General features: G+C 32.4%; 2 protein-coding genes across 2 annotated transcripts in view; both read right to left on the bottom strand.

Moving 5' to 3' along the window:
- LOC145313342 (uncharacterized) lies at positions 1-14,964 on the bottom strand. Its single transcript, XM_080152705.1, has 26 exons — positions 14,846-14,964; positions 14,654-14,747; positions 13,848-14,492; positions 13,410-13,497; positions 13,043-13,137; positions 12,554-12,612; positions 12,386-12,454; positions 11,758-11,814; positions 11,385-11,551; positions 11,116-11,235; positions 10,544-10,640; positions 9,914-10,078; positions 9,334-9,393; positions 8,930-9,051; positions 7,908-8,011; positions 7,235-7,299; positions 6,378-6,511; positions 6,035-6,141; positions 5,452-5,562; positions 4,657-4,800; positions 3,542-3,677; positions 2,913-3,071; positions 2,630-2,733; positions 2,003-2,072; positions 1,285-1,480; positions 1-806 (listed from the first exon to the last, which is right to left on the bottom strand). The coding sequence occupies exons 1-26, from the start codon at positions 14,925-14,927 to the stop codon at positions 628-630; spliced, it is 3,429 nt and encodes a 1,142-aa protein (XP_080008831.1). The 5' UTR covers positions 14,928-14,964; the 3' UTR covers positions 1-627.
- Positions 14,927-16,716, bottom strand: part of LOC145313333 (uncharacterized) — a 23,756-nt gene continuing 21,966 nt past the window's right edge. Inside the window, exons 25-29 of the mRNA XM_080152695.1 lie at positions 16,205-16,333; positions 15,731-15,889; positions 15,530-15,633; positions 15,348-15,417; positions 14,927-15,277 (exon numbers count right to left, since the gene is read on the bottom strand). Of these exons, the coding sequence (XP_080008821.1) occupies positions 14,987-15,277; positions 15,348-15,417; positions 15,530-15,633; positions 15,731-15,889; positions 16,205-16,333 (753 nt within the window). The 3' untranslated portion in view covers positions 14,927-14,986. The remainder of the gene's footprint in view (positions 15,278-15,347; positions 15,418-15,529; positions 15,634-15,730; positions 15,890-16,204; positions 16,334-16,716) is intronic.

The following is a 16,716-nucleotide window of genomic DNA, read 5'->3' on the forward strand; positions in this document are numbered from 1 at the left end:
TTCAATGCAAAATTGTTTATTATATCTTTATTTACAAAAATAATCATTATTCTATTATAATAATAAGACACTTTTTATCAAAATTTTGTGAAAAAATAAGATTTACTTGTATAGGTACCCTATGATATAAAGTGATAAGATTTTTTTGAAGCTAAAGGCTATTTTTCTGACCTCTTCCTTCCTTCACTAGAGGCTAGGGGCGAAACAACTAGGAAAGAAATAGCATAAATTATGTTGAGAATTTACTAAAATTTTATTTTATCAAAAACTTACATAAGGGCTGAATTTCACTAGATAGGTATTCTAATAAGATAGAGATTTTTCATAAGTATATTGTTTTCCAAAATTATCATTTAAACTTATTATTTACCCTATAATTATAAAAATTTAAAGGCATGTAAAATTTTTGCATTAATAATGAAATAACTATTCAAGATTTACATAAAAACATAGTACATAGTTTATTTTGTTTATACAATAAAATTAGGTTTACTTATTTTAATTTCGACTTTTTCGGGAACATTATACTACTGTGACGGTTTTGCCAATCTTAAAAAAAAGGAATTGAGCATTTTAATATTAATAATACAAATTGGGTTTTGAACTTCTACCAATTGAGCAACATAATTATTCTGTATTGACAGCATCAACTCTGGTAATAATCTGAAACTGGCTGATAATAACCTCCTCCTTGACTGGTATTTCAGAGGCGGGTGTCTTGATGCCGGTCAGCGTGTAGTCACCTACATCAACGCCATTACCGCCGCTGGTTTCTACAATGTGTACGTTTTGTACAGGTATAGCTGTCACTAGATTTTAATACTTAAATATGTACAAAATAAATTGATGGGATGTTACACCAGATTGTAGTGTACTCTAATAAAGCTGTACTCGCAGCTGGTTAAAAAAACCTCCCCTCCTATTGGACGAACTAACTGAACAATAAATTGAGTTTATGTTAGCAACCTAAATTGACGACGAATTTTCTATATCCATGACAAAATAAATATGATTAAAGATAACACTTTGTCCAATAATGCAATAAAACATTTTTAGACTTAAATCATTTTTTAAAGCGTTTTTTTAATAGGATCAATACAAAGATATCCAAATGCGAAGGGGGGAAGAGGTGTGTAGCCCATAGATTTATAAAACTACAACCCTTTGAAAATACTCATTTTACCTCTCTCCCCGTACCCCCCAAAAACGGAGACGTATTTGAATTAATATCTAAAAACAAAAAATATTTTTTTTATGATTTAAAATTTAATATCTAAGTAGTAATCCCTGAAGCAGTTTCAATCATCGTTAAATTATGATGTGTCGAAGCCATCGGTAAAACACCAGTTTCAAATCCATCGTTTTCAGCTAGATTATGTTGTTGTAGCTGTAACTTTGATGGAATCGTCCCTTTCTCCTTGTGCACTTTTTTCCTGTGGATCTTGAGTGCGTCCCTAGTTTTCACTCGTACACTACATAACTTAAAAAGTAAAATAATAGTCATAATTTGTTCTAAATTCACAAGTTAACAAAAGTTATAAGCACATGGTCCACAGGGTGGGGGGGGGGTACATACTGTTATTTAACCCCTATTGTTTAACTTTGCTGTGACAACAGATTTACAGTATAGATACATTTACAGATAACTACATCCCTCCCTTTTCCAAAGACCTTTTTATTCTCCTAGAAAATTGTTTTCTGAAACTTGGCTGTGTTAATATAACCGACACCATTAGTTGATTTTCAAAGACCTAATTAAGCATCGGCACAAGATAATTGGGAAAGGAAAATACAGATATTTAACCACTTCCCCCTCTAGCGTTTTACTCTAATTATACCAAATTGTTACAGAAACACTCTTGAAAAATGGTAAAATTCGACAGGACGATTATGAAATACCGTAATTAATGAACTTTCCATGAAAAACAAGACGTACGAAATTACGGAAGCCCAAAATTGTTTAGCTTAAAAACTGAACTAATACTAAAAGTTTGAAACTTACATCACAAGAATATTTTCTAGCAGTTGTATGTGTGGCTATATGATTCTCTAACACTTGCTTCCTCAGAAACCTAAAGAATAGTTACAGGTTTTACAAGGTGAATTAAGAGCAATTAAATAAAGTACAATTTTCTTTGATTCTATCATTTTATTATCTTCATAATGGGTAGCGACGTAATTTTTATATTTTTTTCCTATTAGTGAGTTCTCAACTAAAGAAAACTATTCCATTCGGTCATTGAATGGAAAACATCTTAATCTCAATAGGGAAGGAGTGGGGGATATTTCAAGTTTTGGAAGTACAGAAGTTTTATTGTGGTGGGGGGAGGGGGGGGGGGTACCTGTCTGAGTATCTGTCCATGTTTTTTAGGGATTATCTTCAGGTAATTAATGTGATAAGATAATGGCTGATAAATTGATGTACATCCCCTATGATAAAACACAAAATTGCCCCTTCTGTAGATTCAAATCAGTGGTTGAAAAAGACTCAACTAAATGAACCAACCAATCAAAATTTAAGTCTCAAAGTTGTTAAGCCAACAGAAAATAAAGCGTTATTAAAAAACTTTGGGACTAGTGCGATAGACACAGACAGCCCATTGTCCCCTCTCTCTCTGGATTATCTTACCTTAGATGACAGTGTGGGCATTGATGTGGCCGTTCCATAATTGGATTGTGAATTTGAATGTGCCTTCGCAGATTCTTCTTTAAGTTGAATGCTTTGCCGCAAACCTAAAACAGGAATGAAAATTGTAATAATTCTTGAAAAAAATTAGTATTTTTTTTGTAAACTTTAAAATCTATAGGTAGATTATGGGCAAAAACACAAGTATCAATCAAATTAAAAATCATGCAATTGAAAAAAATATAAAATTTGTATTTATTTCTTTTTGTAATTAAAAAAAATGTACCTCACAACTAAACTCGAGGTTTGTATTATGTGATTGTTCATGTATGACCAGGTCCCCCTTCCTCTTGAATGTTTTGGTACATTTTGTACACACAAATGGTCTGGCGTCAGTATGTACGTACTGTACATGGTTTATTAGGTCCTTGTGTGATTTCAAATTCTAAAATACAAATAAAATTTTTATTAAGTTTGAAATAGTTTGATTTTTAAAACTTGTTTTGTATTTTTTTAATGTATGTTAAACAGCCTATCATATTGTTTAATTTAGGAAACAACAAATTATTTTCCCCGGTATTGTTTTGTCCGAGGGTTGAAAACTAGCATACCATCAAAATTTTAAGTCCGATTAATTCCCGCGGTATTATCCTCTAAGAAATTTTTATTTCAATTTTGAAAATTTGAGTACCCCGGTCCCCCCCCCCCCCCCCCCCCCGACAGCGAACTATGAACTCAGCCGCAGCGCCATTTCCGCTAGAAAAAAATGTATTGCAAAATCGAATCAAATCACAGGAATAATTTTTCATTTTTTATCACAGACAACTCTAAGTTTTTTATAACTTTATCCTCATGTAAGGCTTAATAGGCTAACCAAAGAAATTTTATATTTGGATTTGTCCTATTACAACTTACCATGGAACATATATGGCAGATAAAATCTTGTTTTTCACAACTTGTTTTAGTATGGAAAACAAAGCTGCGGTAATTGTTGAACTTTTTGTTACACTGGCCACAGCCTCGAGTCACGGGGAAGGATTTTCCTTTACATCTAAATTAAAAATGTTTGTTTATTTCTCTCAAGAATTGATATATTATTACTTGGATTTTGCACCAAATTTCATCTACTGGATGAAAGTACTGGCCGACAAATGAATTCCATATTAGCAAGCTAAATTTACGACAAATTATCCCCTGTCAATATACCCACGTGTATCCTATATTCATTCTCTCAAGGAGAGCGAATTGTTTAGTGTTTTATCTTATAAAATACAAATTTTTTTAAATTATTGTCTTAAATTTCTAGTTCATATTCGATTTATTTGTCTAGATAAAGAAGTTTAAGAATCAGATTAGATAAGTTTTATGTTGCTTCACTGAAAAAAAAACTTAGGCTAAGATAAAGTTTATGCACAACCATAAATCCTGTAGGTTAAAGGTTGGACAAACAGATAGTTATACTTCTTTTGAAACATACTGGACCCTATTCTACTTTCAGGCAGCTTGAGTTAAAACTAGGGATGGCAATCCGTCAAATATTTGGACCGTATTCGGATGAGGATTCTTACACGAATCCGTCAAAAAAATGGCGGATTCCCGCGGACTCTAGATTCTAGCAATACTTTAAAAGGCTTTTTTTTAAATTAAAAAAATTAAGTGCTACATATGTCCTAAAAATTAATGTTCTTGGTGTTCTCTATAATTCACTTCCGAGAATCGAAACAGATTTTATATATAATATATATAAAAGCGGGAGTTGAAAGAAAAAATTTAAGACGCTTTTTTTAGCCTACCAATTAAGAATCCGAATCCGCTAGGTATTAAAAAACGGATTCCGGATACGGATTCGGATACCAAAATTACCAAAAATTAGGCGGATTCCGGATCCCGGATTCGGATACAGATTGCCAACCCTAGTTAAAACTTAAAGATTAATGTTTATGATAAACATAGATATTCAGTACTTTTTATTTTTTAAAGCATCATGCGTCTTTTTAAATACAATCTGTATATATTTATCAAATCCTTACTTGGCTAAATGGTAGGCAAAGTAGACAGAACTTTTCTGATTCTTACATCTCTGTTGTTTACAGACAGTACAGTAGTAAGAATCCTTGGCTTTATCATACAACTCTCCATTCTCACAGAGGTTCTCTATTTCAGGGTGATGTGTACTGAAAATAGCAAAAATATTTTCAGTATTGCTTCGAAACCGATTAATATCCGGTGGATTAGAACAGGTTATCAGCCATAATGAAAAATTATGTATAGCATCGTATTATATCCAGTTTTATACGAAAATGAAAATGTACAATCAAAAAATTAAAACCAGTTTTCTAATCCGTGCCTTCGGTATCTTAGGGCTAAAAAATGGTTTTAATCTTATAATTGTACATTTTTATATCCGCAGAAAGCTGTTTATAATACGACGCAATAAATAACTGTAATATCACAGCTCTTTATGAAATTGAAATCACATCACATCACATCCGCTAGCTAGAACCGGTTCCTATATCTTTGCCATTTAAATTGATTTGTGCAATTTATTAATTGGTTTCTATCATAAGTCAACCATAGTAAATTTTAGTGTTGTTACACAAAGTGCCTGTTGAGAGCACTGATACCATGCAGTTATCTAACCTTGCCTTACCCAATATAACCTAACCTAAAGTGACAAAAACACTTAATAAACAATAAAATACCACCCTATTTTCAAATAGTAAACAAAAAAACAGTGGGGGGAGAGTATTAGTGTAAAACAAGGTACTTTTTGTGAAAGCGCCAAAATTTCAATAACCTTATAAAATGTTATAAATAATTTTTACCTGAAATGTTCCTTAATATCCGTATCTTTGATGAAAACTGTATAGCAGACATGACATGGGTAGAGGACAGGAACTATTTTACCAATCAAAGCCTCACAAACCCATTTAGATCTAAAATATAAAATTAGTTTTTAAAGCTCAATTTAGGTTCTATGAACTGGAGTACCAGTTATTAATCGCATCGTATTATAGATAGCTTTCCGTTGATATTAAAATGAACAGTATATTATAAACAGTTTTGTTAACCATGAGGGGCCAAAGGTCCGGGCTAACGAAATTGGTATTAATATTATGATTGTCATTTTATTATTCGTTAAAATTGTTTGTAATTCGATGCTATAAATGATTTTTCAGTATAGCTGAGAAGCTGTTCTAATCCACATATTAATCGGTTAAGAAGCCAAACTGGAGTAACTATTTTTTAGGAGTGTGTTATATGAAAAAAAAAGGCCTTGGATCCTGTACATGATTAATTAAAACCTTCCAAAAAAGTACAATTGTTTGTCCAGCTATGAAAGGGAAACAGTTATAGGAGATATCATTACAAAATTATTGAAAATTTAATAAAAAAAATAATGATGACCTGAGGTTTATAACTCTAAGAGGTTTGTTAACAACACCCCAAGGATCAATAATATCTTCAGTGGTGTCATCTTCTAAACCTTCTTCCTCGTGATCTTTAGCCAGTCCCTGGATGATAAGGAATAATGTTAGATTGTACCTTTGTATTTGATTTTATATTATTATATTTAATTCTTTATCAATTCACACTTAGGGTTTAGAACTATTTTGGGGAAGTATAATATCACAAAATAGTCCCTAAAAAATTTCGCTAATTTTTTACTTTTACATTTAAACCCTAAAATTAAAAATAAGCAATGGTCGACATCACCCCCCCCCCCCCCTCCGTAGAAAACTAAACTTACCACCGAAGGATCCACAAGGCACTGTTTGAGATGTTTGATAAAGATGACCAGGTGAGTTTTAACAACTGTATTACAATACAAACAACTGAATTGTTTACTCACAGAATCGTAACAGCTACCATGCTTTATCTCTCCTGAATACGTATAAAATAACAATACATAGGATTTTCGTTACATTAGGCTGCAGCCGAATGTTTATTACACTTGAAGGGGTACATTTGTGTATCATTGGGATGTACATCAATTTATTAGCCATTGTCTTATCCCTTTAAATCTCCGGCTTTGACTTGTTGAAAAAGAGTAGTTTTGATAGAATATCAATATCAAATCAACATCAAAATTGATGTCAAGAGGCTGGTGGTTGCAAAAGGAACATTTGTTGTAATGTTAGCAACTATTGTCTTTGCCCTATGAGGTAAGGGGAAGTCAACCCCCCTATATAGAATTTGTTTTTAAAAAATAGGCTCTGCTACAGACTGACGCCTTGATGCCTTTGTTTTTAAAAAATAGGCTCTGCTACTGGCTGACGCCTTGATGCCTAGCAAAAAAATAAAAAAAGGGGTGTTGAAGGATTTTTTGCTTTTTGGGGGTGTCCCACCCTCAAAGAAAATAGCTTAAAACCACCACAGGACCAATAGATATATACCCTGAAGAGTAGAATCCGATCAGTTCAGTGGTTACCGAGATCTTCAAAGCTGCAAACGGACGGACAGACATCAAGCTATTTTGTATTATAGATTGTGCTTGCAATTTAACCTTCTAAAAATAAACGTCTTAACAAGTAAAAATTACAAAATTTACAGCTTGAAGTTGCTGATTTCATATTTGATGTCTGTAGCATTGCAAGAAATATTCACCTTTATGTTCTGTATTTCTATGATCTTCAAGATCTTCTTTGCTCACAAAAGCTTCATAACAGGTCCTAAAAATTTAGTTTCTAATTAAGAGAAAAATAAACTTAGGGTATAGTCCCTTTCGTGGCAACGCCCCTTAAGGGGCGATTCGTCGTACTTTCAAAATGGCTTTTGGTAGTTTATTTAGGTTGGGTTAGGTGATTGCCCAGCAGGGTTAGAGCCCCCCGCAGTGGCTTTAAATAGGAGAAAAGCTACTGTTAAAATACGAAGAAACGCCCCTTAAAGGGCCGTTGCCACGAAAGGGACTATACCCCACGAATAATATCATATACACTATACATACAATCAAAGGTGTGCGCGTTGATTTATCAATTCAGGGATGCAGTTTGACTTTAAGGTGTTGGGTGGTGGACACCAAGGGGGGTGTATCCATCCCCCTGAAACTAGAAATACGCCCCTCTTGTTGTCTGTAACACATTCTCTTTAAAAATCACAGCCCCTTCTATTTTGGAGGAAGAGGGTTGTAAAAATCGTAAGTGGGATGTCAAAATGTTCAGGTGAGCATCACGCACCCCACCCCTGTACGCCACTGCATACAATACACTTTTACCTAAAATAGCTTAATATTAAAAAAAAACTAAACTAAGTAAACTTCGCTTTTATTAATCATTTTTACCTGCAACCCCATATTTCATCTTTTTCCACGCCAAGAAGTTGTTTTGTCAGATGATGAATATTTCCCCGACCTCTCACACTGCTTATGCAATCATCATTGGATGTCTATATAATAACAATTGAATTATGTCTATAAGTACAGAGTAGGGAAGTTTTTTAAAATTAAAGGAAAAATAAGGACATATAATAATATTAAGAAAGAGATTGTAATATAGATGAAGAGCGGAGAGAAAACTTTCGATTCAGTTTAAAATCAAGAGACTATTGCTAAATGAAAGACATGGTATCTTCTATTTATAAAAGCAAGAATAGATCGAGGGCCAGTCTTTGCAATATCTTAGTGCGGACGTTCTAAGATATAAAGATTAGATTAAGTATCATTCTTACCAGTGTTTCGGAGCCGGAGCAGCAACATTTTTGGTGGAGCCGGAGCCGTATTTTTCGTTAAAAACGGCTCCGGCTCCGGATTAGCTAAAAATGATTTTTTAAAGTAATATTATAATTTGGCAACGGTCTATTTCCATATAATAAACTGAAAAACTATTGTTACTTAACAAATAGACACACATCCTTCTACTTTTATATAGCTTTAATCAAATAAAAGCAAAATATTTTATATTATTTATTTTATTTTATCAAATTCAATAATGAAAAAAAATTGATATATTAATTTTAAGGTAGGAGCCGAAGCTGGAGCCGCATCAAAATTATACGGCTCCGACACCCTGATTCTTACCTCATGACAAGTTATGTATGTTGAATTATTGTCTTAACAAAATGGATGTAGAATGTAATGGACATATGACAGTGGAAAAATTGTCATAAATTTTGGGTTGCTACCATGAAACTCACTTATTGGTCAACTCATTTATCTAATAGGAGGGGAGGGGATCGTGTATAGTGGGTGGATTTGGGGTATCGTTATTTTATCCCGCTGTGTGTTTCACTTTATTAGAGAACATGAAAAACTGGTGTAAGATCCAAGTAATAATATATCCATTTTTAGCAAACGGCAAACGATACCTTTAATGATCCTGTTGAACTGTCATAGAAATCTTGATCATCCGGACCAAGGATATCATTAGCTTGTTCATCATCAACACCACAATACTTGATATGTTTCACAAACCATACTATATGCTGCACCTGCTCATCAGACAAGAATGTGTTACTCTTGGATAAAGAATATTATACGTGGGTATTATGACAGGGGAAAAATTGTCGTCAAGGTGGGTGGGGGGTAGTTATTTTAGCCAACTACGAGTTTAACTTTATTAGAGAACAGGAAAATCTGGTAACAGACCTTATCTATGAGATTTTTTTAGAGAAACACGTTTGGACTTTAAAAGTAAATCATATCTGGTGTCCAGTTAAAGGTTACTTAGATTTATCATTTTAAAAACATTGGTATCTAATGCACATTTTTTCCTTGATTTGTTTATCACATGTTGGACACAGGAACGTTGTAGGATCAATAAAATACTTTCCTGTCCAACAATTTTGTTTCAATTTATATACTCCAAATTAAGAGATACTTGTTCTTTTCCTCCTGTATGATAGGATCTTTGGTTCTTGAGGGATAAGGGCCAAGGGAGGTCTTTCATTGCAAAAAAAACACTAAGACTTACACGAGTCATTTCATACATATGTTGCTTCAAACAAACAAAAAAGTTATTTATTAATAATAAATTCAAGCGCATAAGCCAATCAAGCTGCCTTTCTGTAAAATAGAGACATGTCGTTGGCGAACAATCAAAAACACATACATTCAGACAAATATCCTGCCTATTCTATACATATAGTATTAAACTCTTCTACAGCGAAGCTTTACCTTCTTATAGGAAAGGTTTATAACTTCCTAGAGAAATCACTCCTAAAATTATGCCCCCACCCCTCCCCCCCCCAAAAAAAATAATTTTCTTTCTAAACCAAAAGGCCTGGAGGGGTGAATCCGCTGAGTACACGTAAACAATTAAATTTATACGACTTGCAAATGAACAAAATTGCCTTGTTTAGATTTAGCTGCAGCATGATCACTCTGGTTATGATTTGTCAATTCTATCTTATCTTTAAAATATTGGTAACATATTGTACAAACAAAGACGACATCAGGTACATTTTCTGAATCTGGGTTGCTATCAAATAATTGGCTTGGCAATGATTCACATTTACTTCCTGTTTTAGAGGACTTCTTATTTTTTTCATTAAATGGCTGCTTTGATATCCAGGGATCTAAAGGGATAAGACAATGGCCGATAAATTACATAAAAATTACCTTTCTGTAGATTACAATTAGTGATAACAACGTTTGGACACAGGTATAAGGTATAACCAACAAGTAAAATAATTCTAAAATAATATTTGTGGGGCAAATTGAGAGGTCGTCAATTTTACGATGTGTTGCCCCCCAACGACAGCTGAAAAACACGTATAGGATTCGTGATTTTTTCTCGAATTAATTTCGTTATTGGTATAAGCTGGTTTGGACACTTAACATACGGAACAAATAGTTCTGTCAAATTAGACTGTCAATTGGGTCTTTGAATATTAGACAATAGTGTCGGATATATCTTAAGAACTTCTACCTGTCTTTTTGTTGTTGTTTATTCAAATATAGTGCAAAAATAGATTAGTCCTTTCCTTTATTTTTTCCATGAAAGTAGAATCTTGATCTCGTGTCACTTTGGTGTTTAACAACTGGCTTTGTTTCTATACATTCATTCAACTCATTTTCCTAAATTATTTAGAGATGAAACTCTTAAAGAATAGTTTTTAAAACAAGATTGCATGAAAACTGAAATAAATTATATAAGAAACAAACCCTATAGAAGGGTTTTTAAAATAGGTGGAGATACGCAAAACTTCCTTCAGATAGACATCCTACAATTTTAGTAGAAAGACTTCCTATTAATGCATAGAAAGGTAAGAATTATTTTTTAATTTTAAGAAAGGTTTGACACAAACAAACTTTTAGAGACCACTGTCTTGGGAGAACCATAGAGTTATACAATTGACGACAAAGCAGTAAAAAAATTTAATGGGTTAAAAACTATAAGCCTTTTTTTCTAAAAAGCATATAAAATAGTAGCTGTACTGGATAAAATGTGTTCAGTTTCAAAACAGTTAAAAATTTGTCTGGAAAGAATAAAAATTTAACGGACATGTACTAAAATTATCATAATTATTGATTGTAAATTGTCAATAATCACCTTATTATGTCCATCAAGTAGAGAATACTCAAAGATGTCGTCAGTTAATCTTCTTCTTTTCCTGTTGGATTTCCGCACTTTGTCATCTTCAAGATTATCATGAACAGACTCTTCTTCAACCTTTATAAAAATATTAATATTTAAACAAATAAATATCTGGAGTTTGTTCGGTGATCAATTCTAATTGTCTGCAATTAAGTAAAATAAAATCCAATGGCTTTGGAACTATTAACTCTAAAATTCTGTCATAGAGGGGTAATAATAGTAACCTCCATTTTAACTTCCTCATTCTCATTGGATAAAGATTCATCCTCAATTTTCCATGTATCTTCTTCTAATGCATATTCTTCATCTACATTTTCTTCTGGATTTTCGTAGATTTCCTTAGATGTTGTTGGAGCATTTTTTCTTGGTCTTCCTCTCCCCCTTTTCTTTCCTATAAACAAAATTCGTTGTTTCTAATTCATGCTATACCATTTATTTTGTAAAAATAATTATGAAATCTTTCCTAAAATGTTCTAAATACAAGTTTTAAAAAAGGGGTCCTAAACAAACACACAAGTCTTTTGAAATTACTGTTCAGCAAATCACTTCAAAAGTTTACAATATAGTTTTAAAAATTTAAAAAAAATAATGGCTCACCTATCAAGAGTACATTTGATGAGATATCTTCTTTTATTTTCTTTGGAGTTCTAGCTTCTAAAATTTCAGAATTTATAGTATTGGTTTAGACAAATGATATTCAAAAGAGCAAAGAATACTTTAGTTCTTGACTATAAAATATTGTACAAATATAACAAGTAGGTATAGGTAGATACGAATATTTCTGCTGCATTGCTTGAAATAAATTAGTATCATTTAAAAGCCTAATGATCTGTAAGCTTTCAAATTACAAGATTTCTAAAAATAATCTACTTTTATATCAGACTTTTAGTATTTGATTTACTCAACCCTTTGATAACTGAAGGTCTGCAACTAATGTTGTATTCTGTCAAAAATAGAAATATATTGGGTGTGTTTAAAGAAAATATTTATTTTTTCTTGAATAATCATAAAAAGTCTTGTTTTGGTATTGTTTGTAATACAGAAAAATTACTTTTTACAGATCTTGTTATATTTTTCAAGAGTAGGTTTTTTTGATTGTTTTTCTTTTTCATATGACTAGTACTTCATCAAAGAAAATGATAATACAAATGCTTCAAAGGTCAATCATTTTTTTAAGATTTTCACTTCTATTCCCCTCTAAGTATTCTGTTTACAAAATACTTACTTTGAATAAATGTATTATCCTCTTGAATAAATGGTCTAATCTCTGTTGTAAATCTATCTGCAGGACATTCTAAAAAGTAGTCAAAAATAATTATTATACAGACAAAATACTTTATTATTCTTCCATACAGTTATAGTAAGTCAAAATTGTTTAAAGAAAAAAACTCACCTAGAAAATGTAAAACTTCAACAAGCTCACTTATAAACTTTTCTGACTTTGCAATAACTCTGGTAGACAAAATAACATAATTGCAATTATTTATTAATCAATAATAAGTATCTTAAATATTCTCATTTGAGATAAAAAGGATAGGCTCTTTAACAAGAACGTCCAAGTTTTGTTAATTTTTTTTTTGGGGGGGGGGGTTTCACTGATTCTTAGGGCGTAATAATCAATATTGAAGGGTAAATTTAAAAAAATTGTGGGGGGGGGGATAATTCAACCTGAAAGAAAACTCAGGCCCATGAAGGCTAAATTCTCAAATATGAAACCAAACAACCCAATTTTTTGACCCCAATCCCACTGTTACATTAGGTCAGAAGCCCATTCTTCTCTTATTTTGACCAAAAAAGTACATTGAAAAGAAAAAAAAGAGATAAAAATTAATTTAAATTTCTTTAACAATCTTTTGATGTAAAAAATGTTATTAATTCCTGCCTGCCAGTGTAAAATAGACATAGAACAGATCTGACAAGAATATAACTTAGGTCTGGCGTATTTATATCTACTTCTGCTTCTGTTGAAAGTATTCTCTGAAATTAAGTAAATATTTTATAATCATATTATCAGTATTTTTTGATAGTTTAGGTTAGATAAATGTTAATGATTGTCCCGCATGGTTACAAAATGGGCCCAGCTTAGTAAGAACTCCCCCCCCCCCCCCGTTGTAAAAGAAAAGCTACTGTGAAAAAACGACGAAACCCGATACTTTGTTTTCTTTCCATGATCCGTAGGTACTTTATACTTATTAAATAATTTAGAATTTAACATATCCTAAATTCAATTGCTGCAAAGTTGTGCTTACCTTGAAAAATGCAGAATTCATAGCCAAAACTAACTTGTGAACTCTAAAGACAGCTGTACCACCTTGGACCCGCCATACCGCATCGCTGTCCTGTCTCAAATAACAGATACTTTGTTTCACTACATTATTTCCCCAAAGTATTTAAAAGAAACCAATTATCAGGTTATTTTAAAACTAAACTTAATATTATTGGGTTGGTAACAAGTATTACTTATTGAACTATAATTTTAGATTAAATTTTCCAGTATGACTACAAATCATTCCCACTGGATTAGAACCAGTTTTGAGCCATGAAACTGAAAAATCATGTTTATTGTAGACAATTTTAAACGAAAAATAAAACTCATCTTTGATTCAAATAGGTATTCTAATTCATCATCTAACTGTCCCCGGAAAACATCTATAATATGATGCGATAAATTACAATTAAGTATCTTTTCCTGTCCGCTAATCAAACGCTGTTCCAACTCTGACAGTAGATGCTCTGTTTTCCTTTGTCCTTGTCTTTGTATTTCATCAACATTAGAAGGGGTATTATCAAAACTCTGTAAATGAGAAGTACCTTCTTCATTGGTTTTTAATAAAATAACTTCACCGTTTTCACTAAGAACAACTCTGTGTTCAATATTGATGTTAGTATTACCAACTATTTGTTCTCCTTCAACATTGTTCAGAGATTGATCATGCACTTCAACAAGATGTTCCTCAATTTCTCCTGCTACTTCTTGATCCTCGCGACCATGAGGTAATATCTCTGATATAACTGGAATAGTCTCAGCTAATGATCTTGGGGTCATAACACCTGATGATGACGTCATAACTATAATTGGAACAGCTGATGTTGCAGCACCTGTAGATGGCACAGCTGATGACGTAATTCTAGTCATAAGTGCAGGCGATGACGTCATCACAGATGAGAGAACAACTGAAGACATTATTGCTGAGGAAACAGTTGATGACGTCATGACTGGTGGGAGAGAAACAGTTGATGACGAAATAACATTTACTGGTTTACTTGGTACATCAAAATCACTTTGAGATACTTTTTCTATCAAGAAATTTCCAAACTGGGCTTCCATTTCCCTAAACGATAGTCAAATATTAGTTACCAAATGAAGTCCTAAAAGTTATACTAAAAAACAACCGTTGATTTGGTGGTGTGATAAAATTCGATACGGATAAATCAAGTTAAATGTAATATAAATTATTATCTTATCTTTTTATACTGAAATCAAAATTGTCACCTGTGAGATTTGGAGTTGTTGTGAACATTAAGTTTATCTCTTTTGGGTTGAAGAGTTAGTTTGCACAGTGTACAATAAGCCAAATCACCTACGCCTAAAAAATATGAACTTAAGGCTTTACTTTTTAAAAATTACTTGTTAAAATTCCATTTCTTGTGAAATATTTTAAAATTCTAAGTGATAAAAACATACCTGGATATTTATCAACCCATTTAAATTCTTCTTTCCATCTTGCCAGGGCTTTGGCACTCATTCTCACCCCTTTTCCTGACATTTTATCTAGGTAACAATAATAAATTTTTAAGAAAGCAATGCATAATAATTAGGTAACTTTTATTCATTAACAATAATTCTAGTTGTGGTAGAGGCTACAATATTAGCTGCAACAATAGGCAGGTCTTCTGGAGAAGTTAACAGATCGTTCCCGCCATTTTCAATTTCCTCTACTCTCATTGATTGTTCTATATTTGTAGATATAGTTTGCGTATTTCTAATTGGCTGATGATGTAAATCGAAGTTTGGTTCTAACTGTGCTATTGCCTGGCCTGCTTTGGCTGTTATTTTGTGAACTTTTTTCTTGTGAGCCCATAGAGCATCTCTAGTTTTTACTCTAACATCACAAATCTAAACATAGTCAAAATAAATGAAATTTGTTTTGTGATTTATTACATAACTTTTAAAATAGGTTACTTACATCACAGGCAAACTTCTTGACATCAAAGTGTGTAGCAACATGATTTAACAACTTCTGTTTCAACATAAACCTGATAATTTCACACAAATGTATACCTATAGGTTAATTTTTTTAAAAACAAATAAGTTTGATTAACTTTGTAAGCAAGAAATGCTGAACAGCTATGATAATCAAATATTTACCTTAAAGTGCAATGGGGGCATTTATGTTGCCTCTCCATGTAAGACATATGACATAGCATGTGTCTTTTCAATTTCTTCAAATGATTGAATAATTTACCACAATGCTGAAATTAAAACAATTACCTAATAATGCAATTAAATTAAGGATGTTGGTTAAAACTTAAAATTTTATTTTATAAAAATATTTAAAAATCTTCAAACCTCGCAGCTGAACTGAATCGAAGAATCATGGTTCTTCTGATGGCTTACAAGATCACCTTTTCGCTTGAAAGATTTTGAGCACATGTTACACACGTGTGGACGGAAGGTGGAGTGTACAAAAGTCAAGTGATTCCGCAGGTCTTTGCGAGTTTTAAGTTGCTGAAAAATAAATTACAAATATTAGGTTGAAATTAATGGAAAATATCCTTAATATAGAGTTATACCTAATGTTTTTTTTTGTGGAGCTAAAGATCTAAAGTAGTATTTTTTCAGGGAAGCTTTAATATGCCTAGGGGTGGTTTTAGGCCTTTTTCCTGACATCCCCAAGGGCCAAGAGTCTAGGAGAGAAGCAACTAGTTGGTTAAATAGTACTTCTATGAATTTATGTGAAAGAAAAGAAAAAAAATTGATTGGTAATTATTAAATGCAAAATGTTCCACCAAACTTAATAATCAATGCTTTTTAAATGCTTACCATTTTACAGATATGACAAATGAAGTCTTGAGTTTCACAATTTGTTTTCATGTGATAGGTGTATGTTCTGAATTGGGTAAATTCTTTCTCACATTTATCACAGGACCATACTACCAGGTGATTGACTCCCTACAAGAAATATAATTCTTTTATACTAGGTTAAGTTACAGGATCTCTGTTTGTCGGTACCGAATGATCTTGCTTACCGCTGAACCAATATGAATGGTTCTTCTTTACAGGTTAGTTTCTCAAAGGTCCTTGGAAGGTTTATAAAAATCACCACCACCCTCCCAAGAGAAATCGCAAATAGAAAAATACTACACCCCCCCCCCTCAAATAAATTATTTCTTTTCATAACTAAAACTAAAAATGGATGGTGGTCGTCTCCCCCCCCCCCTACCTATATATTGTTCTTTTTCTTTTTAAATATAAAATAAAAATCTGGGTTGTCGAAATCAACCCCTTCTCCCCTTAAGTGCCCCTAGAGGCCTCTAGAGGCATTTCCAGAAAAA

This window comes from Acartia tonsa, chromosome 1, assembly GCF_053477335.1.
Source record: "Acartia tonsa isolate MP-2025a chromosome 1, ASM5347733v1, whole genome shotgun sequence".
Taxonomy (NCBI): domain Eukaryota; kingdom Metazoa; phylum Arthropoda; class Copepoda; order Calanoida; family Acartiidae; genus Acartia; species Acartia tonsa.

Coding starts and splice junctions, on each gene's coding strand:
- LOC145313342 (XM_080152705.1), bottom strand. CDS start 14,927: ATGTCAGGAAAAGGGGTGAGAATGAGTGCCAAAGCCCTGGCAAGATGG. Junction 13,498..13,847: donor CGTTTGATTAGCGGACAGGA/AAAGATACTTAA, acceptor TTTGAGACAGGA/CAGCGATGCGGTATGGCGGG. Junction 6,512..7,234: donor TAGAAATACAGAACATAAAG/GTGAATATTTCT, acceptor ATACGTATTCAG/GAGAGATAAAGCATGGTAGC.